General features: G+C 51.5%; 10 protein-coding genes across 10 annotated transcripts; 6 read left to right on the top strand and 4 right to left on the bottom strand.

Annotated features, from left to right (window-relative positions):
• Nucleotides 1–8: 8 nt before the first annotated feature.
• Nucleotides 9–1,054, bottom strand: BKA58DRAFT_391485 (uncharacterized protein; the record flags this gene model as incomplete). The annotated part of the gene is made up of 4 exons (XM_046170926.1): nt 9–510; nt 564–653; nt 787–865; nt 975–1,054. Coding segments are annotated over 4 exons (279 nt in total), but the record flags the coding sequence as incomplete, so codon positions are not given.
• Nucleotides 1,055–1,142: 88 nt separating this feature from the next.
• BKA58DRAFT_391483 (uncharacterized protein) lies at nt 1,143–4,230 on the top strand. The gene has a single exon (XM_046170925.1). The coding sequence runs from the start codon at nt 1,207–1,209 to the stop codon at nt 3,733–3,735; it is 2,529 nt and encodes an 842-aa protein (XP_046022100.1). The 5' UTR covers nt 1,143–1,206; the 3' UTR covers nt 3,736–4,230.
• Nucleotides 4,231–4,898: 668 nt separating this feature from the next.
• Nucleotides 4,899–7,266, top strand: BKA58DRAFT_321874 (heterokaryon incompatibility protein-domain-containing protein; the record flags this gene model as incomplete). Its single annotated transcript, XM_046167829.1, has 2 exons — nt 4,899–5,344; nt 5,391–7,266. The coding sequence occupies 2 exons, from the start codon at nt 4,899–4,901 to the stop codon at nt 7,264–7,266; spliced, it is 2,322 nt and encodes a 773-aa protein (XP_046022099.1).
• A 1,349-nt stretch (nt 7,267–8,615) lies between these two features.
• On the top strand, nt 8,616–9,308 carry BKA58DRAFT_321691 (uncharacterized protein; the record flags this gene model as incomplete). The annotated part of the gene is made up of 1 exon (XM_046167825.1): nt 8,616–9,308. A coding segment is annotated over one exon (693 nt), but the record flags the coding sequence as incomplete, so codon positions are not given.
• BKA58DRAFT_391477 (OsmC/Ohr family) lies at nt 9,295–10,498 on the bottom strand. Its single transcript, XM_046170924.1, has 2 exons — nt 9,943–10,498; nt 9,295–9,876 (listed from the first exon to the last, which is right to left on the bottom strand). Exons 1-2 carry the CDS (start codon nt 10,172–10,174, stop codon nt 9,494–9,496), a joined length of 615 nt encoding a protein of 204 aa, XP_046022097.1. The 5' UTR covers nt 10,175–10,498; the 3' UTR covers nt 9,295–9,493.
• A 1,149-nt stretch (nt 10,499–11,647) lies between these two features.
• Nucleotides 11,648–13,389, bottom strand: BKA58DRAFT_391473 (uncharacterized protein). The gene is made up of 9 exons (XM_046170923.1): nt 13,070–13,389; nt 12,930–13,021; nt 12,793–12,882; nt 12,657–12,741; nt 12,439–12,594; nt 12,300–12,391; nt 12,164–12,253; nt 12,037–12,112; nt 11,648–11,974 (listed from the first exon to the last, which is right to left on the bottom strand). Exons 1-9 carry the CDS (start codon nt 13,295–13,297, stop codon nt 11,927–11,929), a joined length of 957 nt encoding a protein of 318 aa, XP_046022096.1. The 5' UTR covers nt 13,298–13,389; the 3' UTR covers nt 11,648–11,926.
• A 550-nt stretch (nt 13,390–13,939) lies between these two features.
• Nucleotides 13,940–15,563, top strand: BKA58DRAFT_391471 (uncharacterized protein). The gene has a single exon (XM_046170922.1). The coding sequence runs from the start codon at nt 13,960–13,962 to the stop codon at nt 15,304–15,306; it is 1,347 nt and encodes a 448-aa protein (XP_046022095.1). The 5' UTR covers nt 13,940–13,959; the 3' UTR covers nt 15,307–15,563.
• Nucleotides 15,564–16,746: 1,183 nt separating this feature from the next.
• BKA58DRAFT_404914 (major facilitator superfamily domain-containing protein) lies at nt 16,747–18,601 on the top strand (the record flags this gene model as incomplete). The annotated part of the gene is made up of 2 exons (XM_046171878.1): nt 16,747–17,354; nt 17,401–18,601. The coding sequence occupies 2 exons, from the start codon at nt 16,747–16,749 to the stop codon at nt 18,599–18,601; spliced, it is 1,809 nt and encodes a 602-aa protein (XP_046022094.1).
• Nucleotides 18,602–18,738: 137 nt separating this feature from the next.
• BKA58DRAFT_345125 (PQ loop repeat protein) lies at nt 18,739–20,374 on the bottom strand. Its single transcript, XM_046168410.1, has 3 exons — nt 19,801–20,374; nt 19,415–19,741; nt 18,739–19,361 (listed from the first exon to the last, which is right to left on the bottom strand). The coding sequence occupies exons 1-3, from the start codon at nt 20,076–20,078 to the stop codon at nt 19,082–19,084; spliced, it is 885 nt and encodes a 294-aa protein (XP_046022093.1). The 5' UTR covers nt 20,079–20,374; the 3' UTR covers nt 18,739–19,081.
• A 697-nt stretch (nt 20,375–21,071) lies between these two features.
• Nucleotides 21,072–21,821, top strand: BKA58DRAFT_472288 (uncharacterized protein; the record flags this gene model as incomplete). The annotated part of the gene is made up of 1 exon (XM_046175272.1): nt 21,072–21,821. One exon carries the CDS (start codon nt 21,072–21,074, stop codon nt 21,819–21,821), a length of 750 nt encoding a protein of 249 aa, XP_046022092.1.
• Nucleotides 21,822–21,977: the final 156 nt, after the last annotated feature.

Here is a 21,977-nt window from a genome sequence, read left to right as displayed (position 1 = left end):
GCAGGTTGTTGTGGAAGTTTGATCAGGTGTTTTGATATTAGCTACTTGGTGACAGTGGTTTGCCAGACTGCTCATCTGAAGTGGTTGTCTACATACTCGATCGCGGTAGGCATTGTCACTCTTCCATAACCATTGGAGCTCAATATAAAGCCAATTGCGAACCGGGTAACAGAAAAGTCTATTGCTGCCTCACACGCATTCGCAAGGCCTGACCAGAGACGTATCTCCAATATTCTCACGATGTTGACCTGGTCAGTGCTGCAAGTGACGGTCATCCGTGTTCTGTCCCCCAGGTTATAACCGGGTGGTAGCATCACTGCAGAATAAGTGAACGCAGCGTAAACTGACAATGAAGATTGTTCTATACTGTCTGACAAAAGAGATGCAGTAATGGGTAAAGGCTTGTCGATTGATTGTATATTGACGCAGAAGACTCATACTGGTCCCACCCATCCGGATATCATGTTCGAAGTGCGGACCCTAGTTCTTGCCGAACCAGGTCTTGTGTCCCTGATCATAGTTAGTAACGATGTTGCAGTAAACTCAGCCCAATGCAGGCTTACAAGGACGAGACGGCCCATCATGTACATGCTGGCGCCGAAGCTGCTGAACATGATGACCTTGAAGCCGGGGACCAGGTACTTTCCGCGGGCCTAAGAAGCAATCTGTCAGCATTCATCCCTGTGTTTTCTCACTTCCAGACGCCATGTGTCCAGCGCCGCATGCGCATCATCTCTAACCACGTCATGCCCCCATCAATCCTCCTCTTGTGTATTCAGTACGCACCTTCTCCCAGGTCCTCAGTCCGTCGTGCTTCTGGAATTCGCGTTGCCAGTAAGGCACTTTGTTCTCGCGCATAACCCAGCTGCCGACTGTCAGTATCCAGCTCTGTGCGGAAAGGCGGAGGAGCGCTGGAGGCCGTCGCAGTGCTCCCTGGGGCCCACGACTAGGCCCAAGCTCGAGGATAGACGTACCCAGGCATTTTGAAGAGTGTAGAGGAGTATTGCGCGGCTTGCGGGGGCAATTGGTGGATTCGTGGATTGGGCGACTTGGTGATGTCGGGAGGTCGAATGATCCGCCGGCGAAAGGAAGTCGGCTGCCAAGGCCCTTGCCCGCTTTGGGCGCAACAACTTTCCGCATCTCCAATTCACGCACGACGATTGCGACGCCAATGGACTGATTTCGCCCTTCGCCCCTGTCTTGTTGATGCCACCGGCCCTGGACAGGCTCCTTGCCAGCCCGTCTGCCCTGCGACTCCTACGCTCCATCGTCAATGCGCCCGAACTCCCCGCAGCCTGTTCAGCGGCGACAAAATGCTGCCCTCCAGTGGCACGCCGCTGCAACTACTCGACCCAGCCGAAACCTCCACCGAAGCTGAAGTGGAGGCGAATGAAGGATGCAAGCGAAGAAGCGGCAGTTCGAGACCACGTACTCAAGGCACTTCAGCATGAGTCGAGCGATACCCTCGTTCCGACCGTAGACATCTTCGAAAACGACGTCATACGTGTAGCGGAAAGAGAAGACGAACCTGCACAGCTCGCCGCCATACTTGCAAGTGAAGAGAGGCTGCACGGGAAAAAGGGTGTCCGCAATGTCTGGCAGAATTTCCGTCATCGAGGGTACCGCCTGCCCACTGAAGACACACCCGATGCAGCATTCCTATGGGGAACTTTTGTGAAGAACCACCTGATCACGGGCAAGGCGATAGAGCACGCCGAGGAGCTGCTTCACGAAACAGGCAAGACATACCCTGGTCTGTACTACCTGGTCATGAGCCACTGGCTTCCGAGGCGAACAGCGCCAGCGTTGAGATATCACTACGCGATGCAAAAGAGCCTGAAGCCTCAGCGGCTTCCCCTACGGCAGCTGGCACATCAGGGGCGATCGATTTACAAGCACGGCGCATACGAAGCATTGATGGAAATATACGAGCACAGCAATGAGCGGGACCTCTACGACGAGGTGGTGCCGGTACTCATTGAGAAGGATAACATCACTGCGGCACGCCGATGGCATGCACTTTGCACTCTTCGCAATGATATGCCGTCAGAGTCTGTCGCGTCACATCCTCTCGTCCAGCTGTTTACCGTCGAAGATTCAGCTCGTGAGGTCTACTTTGAGACGAAAGGGTCGAAGAAGAAGTGGAGGCGGGATGCAGCAAAATACAACGAGAACCTTCTGCGCCGCTTGGAAGGCCCCGATACCGCGCCCGTCCGATTCGAAGACTCGTTCGTCGCCCGCATGTTCGCAACGCGTACCTTTCCACCGGCTTCAATCATACAAGGTCTCTCTATGGTGGGCATCAACGAGATTGGGCCTCAAGCTGTGCTCACCATGGCCTTGCAAACACAACCGGTAGAGGAGCTACCAATGAGGTTCGAAGAGCTCAGGCAAGCAGGCATTGCCCTGCAGGGCTGCGTCTTCTCTTTGGCACTGGAAACATTCGCAATGGAGCAGAAGTGGCAACTGGTGCGCAGTATGCTGCAAAGCGACCAGCATCCGGATGTCTTTGGCGACGTGGAAATGCAACGCAAGCTGCTCGAGCACTATCTTGACAACGATGATCAGGCGCAGGTCCAGCGCACACTTGCCATTCTAACGCTCTTCCACAATGACTCTAGTCAAGAGTCTTGGAACCTGCTCTTGCAAGTCTACATCAAACGCTCTGGGCACAAACATGTCGTGGAAGTGCTCCAAGACATGCGTACCCGCGGCATTATGGTGTCGCCTGAATCGATCATGGCCATTCGCAGCCTATTGCGTCGTCGGCAACGAGGACACAAACCTGTCAGTGACCGATTCGATGACTTACGTTTCGTCGCGCGTGTGTTCGTCATGATCCTAGAGAACGGTCTAGCTCCCCTCTCTCCACTACAATGGCGCGAGATCATACGTAGATTCGGCATGGTTGGGAGGTTCAGAGAACTTAGAAGACTTTTACTCTGGCTTCTCTGCTGGTATGCACCAAGGGGCAGTCACCAGTTTAATACGTTGCCAAAATCACCATTCCTAGAATCGGCAACAGCGAAACTGCGTGCTGCATACCCCGAGCGATTCCACTACTTCCACTTCCCAACGACGGTCGTACAGCGCGAGAATCCGTTGCATCCTGTTCGACAATTGTTCGCCCCCTCCCTTCAGCAAAGTCTCATTATCTGGGGCTTCAAAGCTGGACTCCTGCCAAACGCACATCTCGAACAGTCTATGCTGGGCTCCACGTTGGCTAAGAAGCATTATCGTCGTCGGTTGCTGCAGCACCGGATGCTACGCCGGTTGGAATGGAGTGCAGGTCTACGAATCGTTGTGCATTTACGAGATCTCGGCGTCTTTGTTCACTGCCATTCCGTACTCAAGGCCTTGCAGGCGCAATTCATCAACATGTTCGGCTACGGTCGCTCCAAACGGAAAGAAAACAGGGTAATGGAGAGAACCAACACGCTCCCGTATGCGCGATATGTTTACGAGGTCAATAAGATATGGGGCAGTCCCCTACTGCGGGAGCCTCAACTCTTCGGCAAGGGCATGGTGCACGACCACATGTGGCACCCACGTATGAGACGGAACATCAAGCGCAGAGCTTCCATCAGCCTCGGTGAGATTCTGGGTCCGAACTGGAGGGACCGCGACAAAGAAAGCCACACGGCTGTCAAGCAAGACGAGAATGCGGCCGTAGCACAGCTGCAGAACCACTTCAGAAAGCAGGCCGAAGCCATTGAATCTGGTTCTAAGCCGTAGCCCCCTTCCACAACAGCCGTCTCACGCATTCAAATCGACAACCGTAAGAGGTGATGAAGCATTCCATACGCCGACGACTAAAGATAACGACCTGATGGCCTGGCCTCGCCATGATACGTAAAGAATATACAACATAAGTTTCTTCGCTTACTCTGATCCCGGATCTGGAACTAATGCTCTTGATGATTTCCCTTGCTCACGGAGTTCCTTAGTGCTCTAATCTTGCGCAGACTGACTTCTGTAGCCGTTCAAAGTTTAAGATTTAGCGCTTCGGAAAGAACAGGGGACGGGACTGGTGGAGGTGTGCACAGGAAGACGCGCTAGTATGCGCACAACGAAGACTGAAGATTTCATCTTTCTGCGCAGCTTCAACCTTGACATATCCTAAGCTGCGCTCCTTACTGGCCAAACTACTACCCATGCATAACTCAGCGCTACGCTGGATACCACATTGTGGCTTTATGTGACCCCGCCTTTCTCAGCCTTTCCAGCTTCTCAGCCCTCAGAACCGAGATGCGGTAGCCAATCATCGCTGAATTCCCATTTACTAGGATGCCCAACACGCTGTTGGGCAGATACCAGTTAGTTCTGAATACTTCGAAGGCTCAAGGCTAATGATAGAGTCCACCCCCATCTTGTTACCAAGTGGCCCTTCTGCAAGCAAGTTGACTCCACTGCCAGATATGGTCCTCTTAATATGCGCCAGAGCTGAAGAATATGCAATGCAACACTGAAGCGTGCGACCGGGATTGACGATCAGCCAAACAGCTGGTGATGGCTTACCTCAAGCTCTGTCATTCGCTCAGAGTCCATATGCCGAGCGATGTGCGTAGATATTCTACATCTATTTGGATTCACCCGAACAGCGCACTGGTGCAGCTATGTCACGAAACGCCTTCATGTTGACTCCCCCATCGGAACAAGGGCTGTCGCCTAGGTACTTTCATCGGCTGCGTAAGCGTTTTCTCGATTGCCTCAACCGCCCTGGAGCCGCCTCGATTCCCCGCCCAACTTACACCAGATGTGTAAAAGAGGTATCATTTAGCTTATTCAGCATTATCTCATGAGTTTTTGGTAATTCTATCTGGGTTTGGTTTTACCGGATCTTTTTATCGAGCTTTCTGCAGCTCAACCTCCACATGACTGCCCGTTGATCAGCAGCGATGGATTCTTCTGACAACGACTTTGTGGAACTACAAAAGGCTAGGGCAGGTAAAAGACTTGAAAATATCGGGGATGGATCTAGACCAACAGGCAAGACACCCCGCAAGTATCCTCCTCGTGAGCACACCTCATATCAGTACGATCCTTTGCGAAGTGGTCAAGGGACCATACGTATCCTCGAACTGTTCTCTAGTGAGCTATCGGATGCAGGAGTTCTTTGTGCACTGGTCACACCAAGCGAACAAGAAACACACCAATATCCTTACGAGGCTTTGTCATGGTGCTGGGGCACGGCACAGAAGACCTGCTACATCAAAATTCACCACAATGGCAAAATGTACGCCAAGTATGTCAGTCCAAATCTCATAGCAGCCTTAAAGGCACTTCGCTACCCGCACCGTAGCCGCTATCTCTGGATTGACATGGTTTGCATTGATCAAGATAAGTACGTGCATTTGCTATACTCGATGACACCCTGCTGATACTTGTAGTGTGATCGAAAAGAATCATCAGGTCGCAATGATGGACGCCATTTATCGTAACGCCGAGAGAGTGTGTATCTGGCTTGGTACCGCCAATCCATCTAGCCGTATAGCATTTCGATTCATTGCTGAGGAGATTCCGCATTTGCAAAGCTTCGATACACTTTGCGATAGCTCGGATGCAAGCAAGAAGTGGTTGGCGTTCTTAGAGTTGATGCAAAGGCCATGGTTCTCGAGGCGATGGGTTATCCAAGAACTCGCTTTGGCACGGAGTACCACCATATACTGCGGCGGCGACAAGATTTCTTGGGAGAATTTTGCTATCGCGGTACAACTCTTTATTGAAGTTGAAACAACGACACATCGGTTATCGGAAGTCATGAAGAAAGACCAGCTGTACCAGCGCACCCCTAGCTACTTCGACCATGTTTCCGCGCTTGGGGCCAGCTTGCTCGTTGAAGCAACCGAGCGTCTCTTTCGATACGATCACACAACTGACATATTCGGGATCCGGGGGGATTCAGACAGCGATGATTTCTCTGATACTGATGGGAGTGAAATCAACGATCTATCGAATCTTGATGATGATGATCACCCAAACCACCTTCGCACCAACCCAAAAACTAGTATACAGCCTTTACTGAGTCTCGAATACCTGGTGTCAAGCTTGACTACCTTCGAAGTCACCGTTTCTCACGACACCATCTATGCACTGCTTGCGATCGCAAAAGACACGGCACCGCGCGATTCGATGGTCCATACTGCTTTCACATCCAGTACTGTCGGAGGGAGTCAGGAAGGCACGAAAGTCTACATGGCGCGCAACGGCTACAATATCGACTACAAATTACCCTACGTTGACGTATGCATAGAATTCATGCAGTTTGCAATCGAGAGATCTTTGAACGGGAATGCAAGCCGCGCATTGGATGTAATATGTCGCCCATGGGCTGTGGAGGAGAAGAAATTACGAAAGATCCGAGAATTGAAACTAAAGGAGAAAACGATGGAGACAAGAAAGAGGAAGGTGAAGCATCAGGCACTAAAAGAAGGGGGGAGACCTAGGGGCCGCCCACAGACTGACACGGGGAGACGATCGCAGCGTAATATACAAGAGCAGGCTGAACGTGAGCGTGATGACAACCGATTGCCCTCCTGGATACCACAAGTCTCGGAAGCACCGTACGCGATGGTCCAAAGGCCAGGTTCCAACGGCCCGAACATGAGTCGTATCAATGCGGATCCTCTGGTAGGTTTACCCAGCCCGATGCAGCCAAATTACTCGGCGGCAGGTACAAAGTCTGTCGACATGAGGGCACTCCGATTCCGGAAGCGATTAGCAGCGGGTCAATCCAGTATGTATATACGTGGTTTCAAGCTTGATGTTATCGAAGAAGTCACCCGTGAAGCTCGATATGGGCAGATACCGAGCGAATGGGCCGAATTAGCTCATTGGGAGGATGCCAGAGGACACCCGCCCGAGGCGTTCTGGCGAACACTTGTCGCAAACCGTGGAAAAGACGGCAAAAGTCCTCCTGTGTATTACTCACGTGCGTGTCAGGTAGCATTTCGAAAAGGCGGCATAGAGTCTGGAGCTGTCGATACGACTGGACTTATCGAGTTCGAACGCAATTCGATAATCACGCAATTTTGTCGACGTGTGCAGGCCGTTACGTGGAATCGCGCGATGGTACGCACTCAAAGCGGGAGATTAGGCTTAGCCGGTAAAGAGGTCCAGGAGAATGACATAGTCTGCATACTTTACGGATGCAGCGTTCCAGTCGTGTTGCGAGAGTGTCCCAAGAAGACTGAGAGAGAATTTGAGGACGAAATGGAACAAGAGTTGGCCGATGTCAAGGATACCTTTGTGAAGAAACTAAGGTGATATATCTTGCGAAAACGAAGCCATGATGCTTGGAAAGACAAAGAGATGGCTAAATTGTGCAGAGTATGGCTTAAAACCACCGATTATATGCGCAGCCACGGCTTCGATGCTACCAAAATGGCAGCCACAGACAATAGAGGGATATCAGACGTCCTTCTACGCATCTTGAAGGAAGCTATAGCCGGTTTCAAATTGTGGTGTTCCGAAGAGCGCAAGTATTCATGGCCCGAGATTAGTCACCGCATGGACCAGGGGCGGATGAGAACGAAAGTCAGCAAGTCGGGTAAAAAGTACATGGAAGAACATATACGCAGACAGATATCGCGATATCGGCAACAATCACAATCTGCTTCGGGCATACGGTGGACTACCGCCGACGTACCAACAACTACTGGAAAGAACATTCCTGTTTCGAGGAAAGATGAGCCAGCAGCCACCAAGATAAAAAGGCCATCGGTAGACTGGTGGGAGTTCGAGCTGGCTCTTGTTGCTGGTAGGCGCTGGTTGCAAATGACCAGGAAAGGGAAGGCTAATCGGATCAACTTTGCACTACAATACAGTGAAGCGATATGGAGAAAAAAGCAACATGGTGAGTACGAGGCTATCAAGATGCTCGTTGAAGGAGTAGAAAAAAGAGAGATTAGGCCACAGGTCGACAATTGCGAATACCGTGTAATGAGCGAACACGGTGCTGACCATGAAGGTATGGCTAGCGGCGGACAGATAGTCAGCAAGGAAATCGAAAGAAACAATCAAGCGAAAAGAGGGGATGAGCAGTATCAGAATGAACATGACAATGGAAGCTCTCATAACCATGGATACGACCATGAACCCGACAGCACTGGAAAAAACGGAAAGACAGAGACAGAAACGGATAGACACGACGGTGACAGCAACACAGGGGGAGGACACTACGGGAACAGAGACACACCGCAGGCAAGTTCAAGCCCGTTACGTTCAAGATCGTTTACCAGACACGCGCGGCCCGACATGCCAGCGACCATCCGGCCCAGCTGGCGCCGCCCCATCAACAGAACGAAGTTGACGATCGACGAGGCGATCGAATACGATAAGCGCATCAAAGAAAATTTGCGTAAGAGATTCGGCGAAGAAGGCTACTTTTCTTACACGCTTCTTGGCGAGTGCTACATCCATGGGATGATGGATGGTGAGGCGATGCAGCATCAGAATGAAGGTGCAGAGGGTGTGGTTCCTTCGATGGTGTTTGAGATTCGGTAATGGTTAGCTCTTTACGAGGAACTTGAGATCTTTCGAAGAGCCTTTGCCGGCTGACCTACCAATCAGTTCGTCAATACCTCTGTACGGGTCGCACGAGAACACAATGATTCGACACAGACAAGAGCTTGTTGGAGATCGATCTTGAGCTTGCGCGCCTCCACGGGAAAGGTCATGTCCTTGCGTGGGGCTGCCATTGTCCCGAAGACAAACGCAAAATCTCTGACCTCAACTGCACACCGGCAGACTTCCGCCATGCCGTTGACGTCCTGAGAAAGAGCCATTACAAGGACAGCCTGCGGGCGAAGGAAGTCATATCAAGGAAGACTGGTGGTGTCCTTGCCGTGTGCCTCACTTGCGTAGGCGACAAGCTCTTTTTCGGACATCCAACATATGAGAGCCAGATCGAGCCGCGCTCCATCCTGAGCAAAGAATCGCAGATTCCCTGCCCAGTCGCCGACAAAGTTGGTATTCCACTCATCATCCGCAAAGAGCTGCCTGCGCTCTCTTGGCGCGATCGTGACTTCGAATCTCGTCGGGAAAACCACAACGCGGCGATGCTCAATCCGCCTACCCAGAAGACTAAGACCGGTACTTTGATCATTGCTCGCAAGGACGGGAAGCCGCTTTTGCCCACGCACCTCTTCTGCCTCATCATCTACACTGGCGAGAGGCTCCAAGACCTGAAGTTTGGAGTGGACGACCACCGTCTGCCGAGTATGATGTTGCAGAGCCGTTTGAACTTGGTGTCTCCGGAGGACTTTGAGGAGTATTACAACACTGAGTGGTATCGTTTGAAGCTTTAGTGAAAGGTTTGTTCCCTCGCCTTATCAGATGCATGATGACTATGATGGCGAGATTCATCCCATTGATATGAGATAGGTTGAGATGGAGCGATGTAGGGAAGTACGCAGTCATAGTGTAGAGGTACTGGATGTGCACTGTTATACTCACCTAAACAGCGTAACTTAAATCAACTTACATTCCGTAGCTACAATTCGCTCTTATGTGACACCTCCCTACTAACACCGTCACCCTCTTTCCCGCCACCACTTCCGGCAAGCCTGACAGCAATGGTAGGTTTATGTACCAGCGTCTGCAGTACCACACAGTACCTCTCTGTCAACTTGCCCAACTTCTCGATTTCTTCTTCGCTGACCTCCCTGCCATCTTCTCTCTCCCCAAACTTGACCGCAAACTCCAACCGTATGCCCGTTATACCAACAGGGGCTGTCCTGTCTACGCCCAGTGTGCCCTTGAAATCCAAATCTCCTTCTGCGGTGACGGTTCCGGAGGCGATGGGTATGCCAAGAGCGGTAGCGACGGCCTTTAGGGTAACGCCTGAGCAGGCTACGAGGGCATCGAGGAGCATATCTACATGTCGGATTATAAAGTCAGAAAGAGTCATGTATGATTAGCATAAAGAGAGCTATTGCTTACCACCAGAGCATAGTTCCCCAGATATCGCTGGGTCGTCGCCGCCAGCCTTTTGGTGCAGGCCGGCTACCCTATGCGCTTCCTTGACGGCGGAGCTATCGGACAACTTGCATGTTATCGAATGGTCATCAAGCGAGCCAGTCGACTTGAGGGTGACAACGGCGGAGGACGGGTCGCTGCGGTATCCGTCTTTGATCGGGGCTTGCTTTTGGCGGAGCGCTTGAGCGGCTGACATGTTTGCAATGAATTGAATGGGAGGTCTGTCTGTGAAGAAACGCGAACTTCTGTGTTCGTTTTACGGTACAAGAACTTCGCCAGAACACCGAGACTTTTCTAGAAGTTCAAAAGTCGTCGTTAGCCTATACATCATTATGAAGTGTACCCCGCAAGGGGCAGGTGGGAGCTCCGCAGCCCCGCTTCGCCGCTGGTGCGAACGATCAAACAGGAAGGAGGGGTGGCTCGGTCGAGGCGTTGCCCAGAGATGTCATGTCGAGAGCTTAGAATCGTATGCTGATGATCATGTTTGAGATGGAAGAGATGAAGAATAGCAGGCGCGACCTGCGAGAGTTGGATTTGCCATTGACACGAGCCGACACGCGATAAGATAAGCGTCACGGGTCCAGCGCGTGTGCGGCACGCGTCTTCGCTCCACCTCAACGTCATTTCTCGTCACGTCTCTTGCCTTAATACGATCCACAATGTGATCGCGTTCCTAGCCTTTCTTTCACATTTACCAAGCCTTCATCCTCGAGCATGAGTCAAGGCAAGCTAGAGCCGAACCATGTTCTTCTCCTACAGACCCATCACGGTTCGGACGACGGCTATTGCATTTCCAGCAGTTCAAGGCTGTAGCCCTCGATGCTGAATGATATAGGTCAACCGTAAGCCTATTCACCTGTTCACGCGTGGCCATTCATAGCGCTGCGATTGCGACTTCGGCGACTTCGACAACGGATCTTTCGTGCAAAACACCTTTCTCGAAGGACGCAAGTTTCGCATATTCTTCCTGGCGATTTGCTTCACCAACAAACTTGGGCGCATCATCCCTGCGCGACTCTATCTGCGCCACCATCCAATCAGGATAGGGTATGAAGGGGACTCGCCAGCTCTTCAAGTGTTCCTATCGCAGTTGCGACAAGCAAGCGAGGGACCAATCTGGTAGAAACATATTGTCTTTGCCTGTTTCGAGGACCATTTCAACGACTATTGTGACAACTTCCGCAATGCTGTGGATTTGATCAGGGTTTGCACCGCGCTGAAGACGGTCGCATTCGAGATTTGCCCGACAGAACTCTACGATTGGTACAATGAACCCAGACACTGGTCTACAACTGAGCTCTTGACAGAGCTGCATCTGTATGGTTTAGCCGATCGTGGTCATTTGACTCAGGTCCGATTTTACGTGTTCGAGAGTTGTGCCGAGGAACTGAAGGGCTTGAAGGGCATTATCTAGGACTTTTCACGTACCTTTCTGTAGCTTCATGGATCGGCAGCTGCCAGGCGACTTGATGTCGGTATCACGGATGAGCGTGGTCTGATATGGGTGTTGGAGCCACAGGCATGAGAGTAAATATTTGGACATGGCGCGATTCATTCACCATGGGTCTGGACTGCAACTGTACCTCACACAAGAAGAAAATCCGAACACTCACCTACATGATATAATAAAAGCTATTGATTTTGGAGCCTACATTGAGTGAATAGTTTGCTAACGTTTCTTCTTGAGGTTGATGTAGACTGCAGGGTGTTCGGATTTTCCCTTGTATATCGTGTTTGCGGGAAGTATGATGTTTGGGGTATGAGCTTTAAGCAAAAGTGAATCATTAGGAATCTCATTCCATCTTTCCTGGTGGCGAGTGCTTGTGCACTTTGCAGTGTATGCCCATATCATCCTAACAGCTTCATGAGAGAACGCCTGGAGCAGCCAAGGCTGACAAAGATCGAACCAGATAAGCCATATACCAGCCATACAGTGATTATCCCAGCTTCAATTTGGTTGTGTTTGGAGGTAGCAGTCGACAGACTTGATCTTGTTCTGTTCCTTGCCGTTAATTCAGATGTCCTTGTCAGAAGAGGCCAAATGCCTAGAGCACTCACATCTAATCCGTATAGAGCAAGATTTCCAATGGATTCGTGGGTCGAGTGCGACGGGTTACCTTCGCAACTGGTCGTCCTAGCTTTGGTCAGCCTTGCATCAATCGTGAGCCTGCTTGATGAGACGTACTGGTATAAGTCGCAGGTGAACGGCCTGTCCCCATTATTATAGCCGGGTGGACACCTCGTTAAGGAGACTGAGGAAGCCCAAAGTTTGTCCCTACAATGTATCAGCAATTGTACAGGGTGTAGTTTGGTGCGCTTACTCCCTAATATTCCTGCAGCCATGATCGCCCACGCGGCAGGAGTAGGCGACTTTTCTGTCACCTTGGTATTTGGGTTGGTCAAATAGGGCAAACTAAATGGATATTAGCGAGTTGATCGATAGACGATGATGCGCCATACCATGAACGGCTCTGTGGCGCTGACTTCGGAGGCGCTGATGTCTGCAGTGCTGATGTCGGAGAAGGTTTCGATGTCGGAGTGGCGCTCAGAACTAGCATCGACTCCAGCAACATGATCATTCTTATCCCAGAAGCACTGCATAGACCTCATCATCTCCTGTTCATCATAGTTAGTCAAGAGACGCTTCTTTCAAGACGTCGAGACTCATTGGTACTCACATCGAATCGCGGATTCGCCTTCGTGAGTTCGTCAATAGACGTGCGCGTCCAAAGAAACCTAGAAGTATAGTCGCAGGTCGGTGTTCTAGCTAACGTTACTCTCGTACCACAGATGGGCCCGCTCGATGAGACCTACGAGAAGAAGAAACATGAGAATGTCCTGGCCGCGTTTGGTGAGCCGTCGGGACATACTTGTAGGGTGAGCGAAGAAGCCCATGGCTCAGAGCTTGAACAGGTTAAGCACGAGGAAATGAACTGACTTGGTGCACTCACGCGCCGTCCGCTAGGCAACCGCTCATCCCTGTAGAGCATAGGTAGGCACTAGCTCGCCTACCTTGTCTGTGGAGTTCTTGGTAGAGATAGACCTAGAAAGCAGTCAGAAAAGCGGGCAATATGTAGTGGTGTACACGTACAGCAGCCAGAGGATTGCCAGTACCTGCAGTGCTGACGTCGGCAGCCTCGGAGATACCGTTGAGCTTGACGCGGGACGCGGCAACGAAGATATACTGAGGCATGATCACTTCGCTGCCGTCGATGACCATCGGCTCATCGCCGAGCTCGATCGTAGTACCATCGGTCTTTTGCAGAGTGAAGCCCGCTGCAACTGAAAGCAGCGTCAGGATGAGGATGAGGAGACGCATGGCTGATGAGAGGTTGCTTTAGGAGGACGAGGTGATAGGTCGAATTGGGAAGGATTTGAGTTGACTTGTTGGTGGAGGAAGAAGTAAGAGGTGAGCATCGCAATTGGAGCGTAGATTTATGTATTGAGAAGGGTATACGGTAAAGGCAGGCTAATTCCTCCCAGATACTCCATCAGATGTTCGTGACGCTCCACTTCTGCTTCCCTTAGGCCTACTATGGGGAAGCTGAAGCAAGCTAAACCTCATCCTACAAGCGTTTCTTGCTGGTATACTGAGTCGTCGCATATTAATCCAAAGTCACCTGGACGGCCCGTATTTATGCCAGCCCTGTCTTCATCTCAAATCCGAAGTCGTACGAAGACGTGACATTAGGTGACGCTGAGATATCGACCCAGATGTGTGCTCCATGAGCACGTTTGGAGGGATGACGCACAGCGCATCAACCAACAGTCGTTACCTTTCCAAGGTAGTCCGAGTATAGAGAGCGCGTCTAGTCAATGTTGAAGTTCGGAGGATGGCATCGGGTGCCCAGACGACGACCCCGCGGGTGATCGGCGCTGAGGCCTCTGAACTCTCATTGGCCCCGCCATCGCCTACAGATAGGCAGCAACTACCATCTGAGAACCCCGAACATCGCAGCCTTCGCACCAGACCTTGTCGCAATGCATCCGTCAAGCATTGGCAATTTACTTACCATACTTCCTCGACCTCCATGGACACAGCCACTCAATTGGGACCTGGCAATGAACTGGGGTTGCGAAAAACGTGTTCTCTTCTCTGCATACATTAGGCATCGTGACAGCAACAGCATGTCGCAATTATCGCCTAGCGAGTTCCCTTCCTTTCGAAAACTCCCCGTTGAAATTCAGCTTCGTATCCTCTCATGCTGTTCACTGCCTACTCTTTGGCAGCTCATGCGAACGTCTTCCATGCTGCGCATTGAGTCATCAAAGCTGTTCTGGGGATGCCCTGACGCCTCTTATCTCGTATCTATCAGTTGGCTCATGAGTGGTGGCTATCCTGGTCATACTTGCGTCGACCTTACGTTCCTTGCCCATGTACAGAACGTAGAGATTGAATACGGCTGCCTGCACTACTGGCTTTGGCCGGAACGAGAAGAAAAGGGACCATTTCGCCCGGAAGACGTGCAACAAGACATTGTGGCTAAAATCTGGTCTACGTTAAGGAAGAGATGCCCAGCAGCTAAGAGGGTAGTGTTTAATCAAAACTTGATGCTCTGCGAAGTCATGGACGATGTCGAAAATGTGCCACAGTGCCTGGAAGTATTGATACGAGCTTGTCCAAAAGACATTGTCGGCGAGGCAGTCATCATGCAGGTGCGAGGAGAAGGAGGAATATGGATAACCGACTTGTACTGCTATAGAGAGCTGGAAAAGCCGCAGTGGAGAAGGGCATATTTTCGGCCTCTGGAAGATGGAGGTTGGGAAGACATTGAGCCGACAACGCACAATAGCACAGTACTATTGCCTGGACGGCCCTTTCATGGTCCAGTCGGGCAGTTTGAGAAAGACGGCTTTGTTTTGGAAAGAATCATCCTCCAAGAACGTGCGTTCTGGCCTCTTGTCATAGAAGCCTTGGATCGACATCACTTCGATAATGGGAAAAACAATGCTTTCGAATGCCCTAAGGCCAACTGCTCTGTAAGATTTACGAAGGCTGGCGAATGGACGACACATGCAGCGACTACATCACATGGCTGGGCTCGAGCGGGAGACGATCTCTTTGAGATACTGCCTACAGAACTGCGAGGCCTATTCGAGACCAGATACAGTATTTTGAAGTTGAAGAGACAGAAATTGAGCGACGTCTACACAAAAGTGTTCAAAGATTGGAACGAAGAAGGTGGGGAAAAGAGAAAACGAATGGAACAAGAATTTCTTCAGCAACTGGACAACGATGCAGATTGGGCGACAGACGAGCCGGCGGTGGAACATCGAATCTGGAGGAATTTCACAAAGGTGATGGATCCGACCTGGAATGGACAGTGAACAGGATTTGAAAACTATCTGGGAGTGTATTATGATATGTCAGGGGTATTAGCCCGGTCGCGACTCGGTAGTTCCAAAGGGTCGCATGCCGGTAGTCGGTGGAAGATGCATTGATCTGTGGACACTAGATCACTTGGAGTCTCACGGGCGCGATGTATGCTTGATCAGGGTCAGTAATGCTACCAAATGCCCAAGTTTTGGTAGAGCCGGCTCGGTTTGTTCGCTTCCGTACAGTTTTTTTCGGTACCAACTCATGCATGGGCTCGAGATCAGGTGCATCGGCAGATTGTTAAGAGCTGAGCGATCCGGTAATATGTTTACTCAACAGGCTACAAATATCACCTTACTCCACCTCCGATGGGTCAAGCGCGTGCACCGGGATGCTCAGTCGGACACCGACTTTGCCAACTCGAATCATCGGGCCGTAAAATTTCTCGCTCATCATGTACGCTACTAGGCGTGTCTATATGCAAATTTTGAGCCTCATGCTACCCACAACGCGTCTCGAAGCACGCGTGGGCCGTTCGGAGCTGTCGGAGCATCCGAAGATGGAAAGCCGACCGCCACTATAACGTGTTTGCGCGTGGCAGACCGTCTAGAAGTCAGCAACTTGCACGCCCCACATGTAAATGTCGGGGCAGGTCGGAGGTGGATCGAAAAATCGATAGTGGAGATTCCGCGGAGGAGCGAATCGTGCGCCGGTGTGCCATGGGGGCGAGGCGCGAGGCGTTCAAGACGGTAGCCGAGCTGACGTCACGGGTCGCATTCTTAAGTTCGATAAACAAGGCTAAGACGCGTGGCGCAGCTTGGCGCGGGCGATCGGCGCAGCTTGGTCTGCCTTCTTTCGATGCTTAGAGGGCGGGCGGGGGCCTTGAGTTGGAGGCTTAAAAGCCAAGTTCGGGTGTTGCGATTCCCTCCATGGTGTGGAACTCGTACGAAGATAAGACTTGCAACGCAGTCAAGGATGACGTAGTACAACCCCTACCAATCACTCGGTGTACACCCGACCGTGAGGAGATGGCAAGGCGTCCCGCGCGTCTGTCCAAAGCCAATACTACCTTCGCTTCGGACGACGCGCACTTAAGTTTCGACCCATATTTAATGCTACATCGCCTGGTCTGAGAGGTCCTGGGGACAGTGTCCAACGGCCTCTAGCACCAACGCGCGATAGCGCCCAAGCCCTGTCAGCGTGAAAGATGTAATATGACGTCTCGAGGGATTCGAGCGCGTGCCTTGTGATGCGCACAGTATGCTTTGGGCTCTTTGGAGCGTGCACCCGCGCCTCTGGATTCACTGCGCGTCTTATAAGTTGCTTCTTCCGCCTGCGTGACGTCTGGGTTTTCTCACTTTACCCCAGATTCTTCCACCCAGTCCCCGCAACTGGTTCCCGGGTTCATCACTTATAACTAACAACCGCTCAAGCGCATTGTTGTAGGAAACATGGCGTCTGCGGCAGAGCGCAAGCCTGAAATCCACGACATGGACACCGTCAACAAGAACGAAGCTGGTGACGCTGAGAAGAAGAGCGCTTCCGACGGTGACCTTCACCACACTGAGAACCCGGCCGATCACGCGATCACCGCTGCGGACAAGGAACACTACGAGAAGTACGGCACCTACGATCGCTACGAAATCACCGAGGAAGACTGCTACGACGAACTCGGGTTCTGCTTTCCAACATGGAAGAAATGGACTATTCTCAGCATCGTCTTCATGGTGCAGGTCAGCATGAACTTCAATACCTCGCTGTACAGCAACGCCGTTGGGGGTATCTCAGAAGAGTTCGGCGTCAGCAAGCAGGCAGCGCGTCTAGGTGCAGCCATCTTCCTCATCACGTACGCATTCGGTTGTGAGCTCTGGGCTCCCTGGAGTGAAGAGTTAGGACGATGGCCCATCCTCCAGCTCAGTCTCTTCTTTGTCAACATCTGGCAAATTCCCGTGGGCATTGCGCCCAACTTTGGCACCATTCTTGGGTTCCGTGCACTCGGTGGTCTCTCTACTGCGGGTGGTTCAGTCACACTCGCCATGGTCGCGGACATGTGGGAACCGTAGGTACCTTGCGCCTTGATTCGATTTTCATACTGACAGTGCTAGTGACAACCAACAATACGCCGTCGCGTTCATCGTCTTCTCCTCCGTCGGCGGCTCGGTCCTCGGACCCATCGTGGGTGGCTTCGTGGAACAATTCCTTGCCTGGCGATGGAACATCTGGATCCAATTGATCTTCGGTGGAGCCGTCCAAATCGCCCACGCCATCTTCGTCCCCGAAACCCGTACCACCGTCCTCATGGACCGGATCGCTAAGAAGCGCCGTACAGAAGGCGAGAAGAACGGCAAGCCCAACAACATCTGGGGACCCAACGAGCTCAAGACGTTCAAAGAACGTTTCAGTGTCCACGAGATTCTCGTCACTTGGGTCCGTCCCTTCCGCATGTTCGTCACGGAACCCATCGTGCTCGTCCTCTCCCTGCTTTCTGGTTTCTCCGATGCCATTATCTTCATGTTCCTGCAGTCATACGCACTCGTATACGAGCAATGGAACTTTTCCGCCTACGCTATTGGACTGGCCTTCATCGCTATCGGTATTGGCTATTTCATCGCGTGGTTCTCGTTCTTCCCGGCTATCAAGCGCAACGAGCGCCTCCGTCGCGACCACCCTGATGATGAGAAGTCTCAATACGAGGCACGTCTTTGGTGGCTGTTGTACACCGCGCCATGCCTTCCTATCGGTCTCATCATCTTCGCTTGGACAAGCACTGGCCCACCTATCCACTGGATAGGATCTCTAATCGGATCAGCAATCATTGGTATTGCCAACTACGCCATTTATATGGCAACCATCGACTACATGATCTGCGCATACGGTCCTTACTCAGCTTCCGCGACTGGTGGCAACGGTTGGGCTCGTGACTTCCTCGCTGGTGTTCTTACGCTTCCCGCCACGCCTTTCTTCTCAAACATTGGCGGAGAAAATCATCTCGCGTACGCGTCCACGATCCTCTTCGCCATATCTCTTCTTCTCGTAGTTTCAGTCTACGTCATTTACTGGAAGGGCCCTGAGCTCAGGAAGCGCAGTCCTTTCGCGCAGCAACTCAGTGCTGCTCGTGACGAGACCGGTGGCCGCCGCGTCAGCAGCCTTCCAGGCATGTACGGTTCTCGCGCCAATTCGTTCGCGCAGCAGGGCGGCTCGATGCCTAACTCTCGCAGGGGTAGTGTGGTGCGCGGTGTTCCTGGTGGCGAGAACAGGTACGCGATGCACCGCAGGCAGAGTGCGCGCAGTGCCGGAGGCGCTTGAGTGCTGCTTTGGCTTCTTAGTAATAAAGACGATACTGAATAATGATATCTTAATGTTCATGAATTGATTGTTTTTTGCTCTTGTGAAGACGTGCCCGGTGACGAGTGACGAGTGAAGATACCTCGCCATTATGTCCTGTGCCATCCGTTACATAATCAGACCTGTCCTGCTATTGCCATCTCTGTGCTGGTTCCCTCCGAGACTACGAACACCACCATTGTTTGCATCTTTAACACCCATTTAGCGACGTGACTACCTGTGCGACAAGATAAGCGCCCTTTCTCATAACGCAGAGCGCATGTACCTTCGTACTGCGGGCGCCACAATCGACCGAAGAATAGTACGCCAATTCAGCAGCCTATGCGCCTGACCAACAAATAACTTCCAAACGCAAAACATCCTTGGAACAGTACTACATCCGCGAATACCGACCAAACATTTATTAGATGAAGACAAGCTTTTCTTATCGCTATTGTAGCATTATACAACCGCATTTGGGACTGTCTTTGGGGTTATCTCTTCCGGGTTCACAGGCATGTCCTCGCCATTCCTGTCAGGATGCGTGATCTCTTCAAGCCTGCTCTTTTTCGAGAAGAAGCGCAAGACCTTCTTCTCGATATCAATTCCCTTGGCCTGCCAAGCAGCCCCTTCCTCAAACTCGTCGAAGGTTTCACCAGCTTCTTTCGCGCGTCTACGAATCTCGCGAGTTCGGAGCAGCCAGATTAAGTGTGAGGCGACCATACTCATCTCGATAGCGCAGCTGGGCATAATTAGCCTTCACTACTGATTATTTATGCTTACAAGGACACTTACCATAATGCGTACATGGTACCAAAGAGCACATCGAACTCGTTCTGGGCTACAAGAGCCATCAGCGAGAAGAATGCACCGTTCCAGTCGATGGCCAAGAAGATGAAATCAATGCCTACGACACGGCCCCGTCTTTTCAGCAGCTCAAATGGGATAGGCATATAGCCTGAGATGAGGGTGAGAAAGGCGACGATGCCGATCAACAAGACTGGCCATTCTAACCCGTCTGAGTATGGTTGTCTGATAGCATACACAAGACCAACTTCTATGCCTGCGAAAAGGACGAGAAGAGCGAAGAGCAGAAGAGATGCGGTCCAGGTCCGCCATTTCCTGATCTCAGTTAGCCGTGGAATACTCACAGGTAAAGTCGTTTCGTTCGATGAACTCACCGGCTATATATGAGACACTGCGCCCAACTAACACCGCACAACACACAGAAGCACTGCGGCTGGACGATAAGAGGAATGTTGAATTGCTGCGCTATGGCGTACACCCCGAAGGGTACTCCACTGACTGACCACAGCAGCATCATGGATTCTGGCAGTCCTTCCGTTGTCTTGGTTCTCCAGTTCCGGTATATTTGCGGTAGTAATTGGACGCACCAACATACTGTTCCAATAGTCCCGAGTACGTTGGCAGCTGGTGGTATTGACGTCTGTGGCGCCATTTCGAGTCGGAGAATCGAATTCGAGAATGGACAACGCGGTAGTACAATCCCGGGGTTGCGTGGCTGGAGACTCTATCGCAACTCAGGTTGGAGATGTTAAATGTGTACCAAGCATCGGTGGCGAATTAGGAAGTGAAATTGTTAGCCCGTTATCTAGCTTCCATGACGACCAGTGAGAGCGCGGTGTAATAGCGGCTCACCCACGAAATCGCAACTTGGGAAAACACTCACCCTTTCATCGTTTCTCCGCTCTGTCCATGAACGAGGATGAGGCCACTTGACTGGTAGGTTCTGCGTTCGCTTGGTCCCGTGTGGCGGGTAGTTACGATCACGCTATACGAGTCTGGAGGTAAGCTAGCATGTCGTGCATGAGCTTTCTCCACTCTTTTCTACGGATGCAGAACCAGGTTGTAGACCCTCGGTATGCTGCCCGAGTCCTCTCGTCTACTACACTTCTTCAGGGGTTCGCGCTCGAGCTTCAAGTCTTCTTCCGAGGGACTTTAGGTGTGTACATTGATGGGTTGGGAAGTCGATCACGGTGGTTTGCTAGGGCTGTTCGTCGAAATGGTAGTCTCCATACTCAACCACGGTCTACGATATTTCTCTTTCGAGAGGAGAGCATTATTCGAGTCATAGTTGATGTGTCGGGCTCTTTGTCAACTCCTTCGCTGTCTATTCGTTTCCACTATAACTGTCTCTACTATCGTCACTCCCGTTTTCCCATGATACTCTACACTGATTGACTCGTCAAGCTTAAAACAATTGCCGCAGTGAGTGCTATTACTGCCTATGAACTCTACGGAGAATGTGTGGAAGAAACCGTTACTGCGTCATCCAGGTAGTGAATGTGCGGGAGTATACACAGCTGCCTGCGACTACCGCCCTCGCAAATGTATATTCCGTGCGCTCGATTGACTACAGAACACAGGAGGTTGTCCTATCAACCAACAACAAGCTCCTCAACACATATCGAGTACCTCTCGCGTACTCACCATGGCCACCACAACCCAGCCTGACGGCTTCTTGACTCTTCCCGCTGAGCTCCAAGTCGAGATCTACGGATACATTCTCGCTGCCGCTCTCAAAGCACCTGGTCCAGGTAACCTCGCACTATATGCCGGTCTCCTTCTGTCGTGCAAGAAGGTTGCCTCCGACTTCGAGTACGAATGGGTTAAATACTACAACGCGCGTCTCCAGCACATCGTTAAGGACACTTTCTTTCGCCCATTGCCTGTCAAACGATATGGACATGCGGCGCACCTTCGCATCTTAGTCACACATCCGGGGCCAGGGCGACACGTTTACGAAGTACCAGCCTTCATGGAGATGACGCGATTCTACACACTGAGGCTATCCTACCCAGCCCACGGCCTTACAATAGATCAATTCTTCTCCTCGGATCAAGCACTCCAACTAGAGGCCCTGCAGTCAGGAGTCGCATCAAGCGGAGCCACCTCTCGGGTTGACTTCAGGGCGCAAAAAATACACTGTTCTTCTAAACGGATTGCCGAACGCCAACACCCCCAGTATGGCCAGCATGGAAGTCTGAGCGATGATGGTCAGCGTCTGATCCTCGAATCTATACCATATGAGATTCGGACGCAGATAATGGAACACGTGCTACCCGAGAATCCCACTATGGAACAGCTTTGCGATTCGTTGGATAAGTTCAATAAGTCGTCTATGATGTGGCAAGACCTTCTGTACCACGCTGTGGGGATCCGTTGGCTTATGTTTTGGTGAACACACCAAGCGGGGCACATGGGGGAGGGTTTGAAGATGTCTATGATCCAGAAACAAACAAGCCGCGTAAGGATAGCACTGAGGAGGTCTAACTGTACCTAGGTATGTAGCAGGGGCCAACAAGGGAATGCATCCAGATTCCAGCTTTGGCTAGTT

Source organism: Alternaria rosae (assembly GCF_020736505.1).
Source record: "Alternaria rosae strain MPI-PUGE-AT-0040 chromosome Unknown BKA58scaffold_9, whole genome shotgun sequence".
Classification (NCBI taxonomy): Eukaryota; Fungi; Ascomycota; class Dothideomycetes; order Pleosporales; family Pleosporaceae; genus Alternaria; species Alternaria rosae.
Note: the sequence above shows the minus strand (reverse complement) of the source record. Positions and strands in the feature narration are given on the sequence as shown.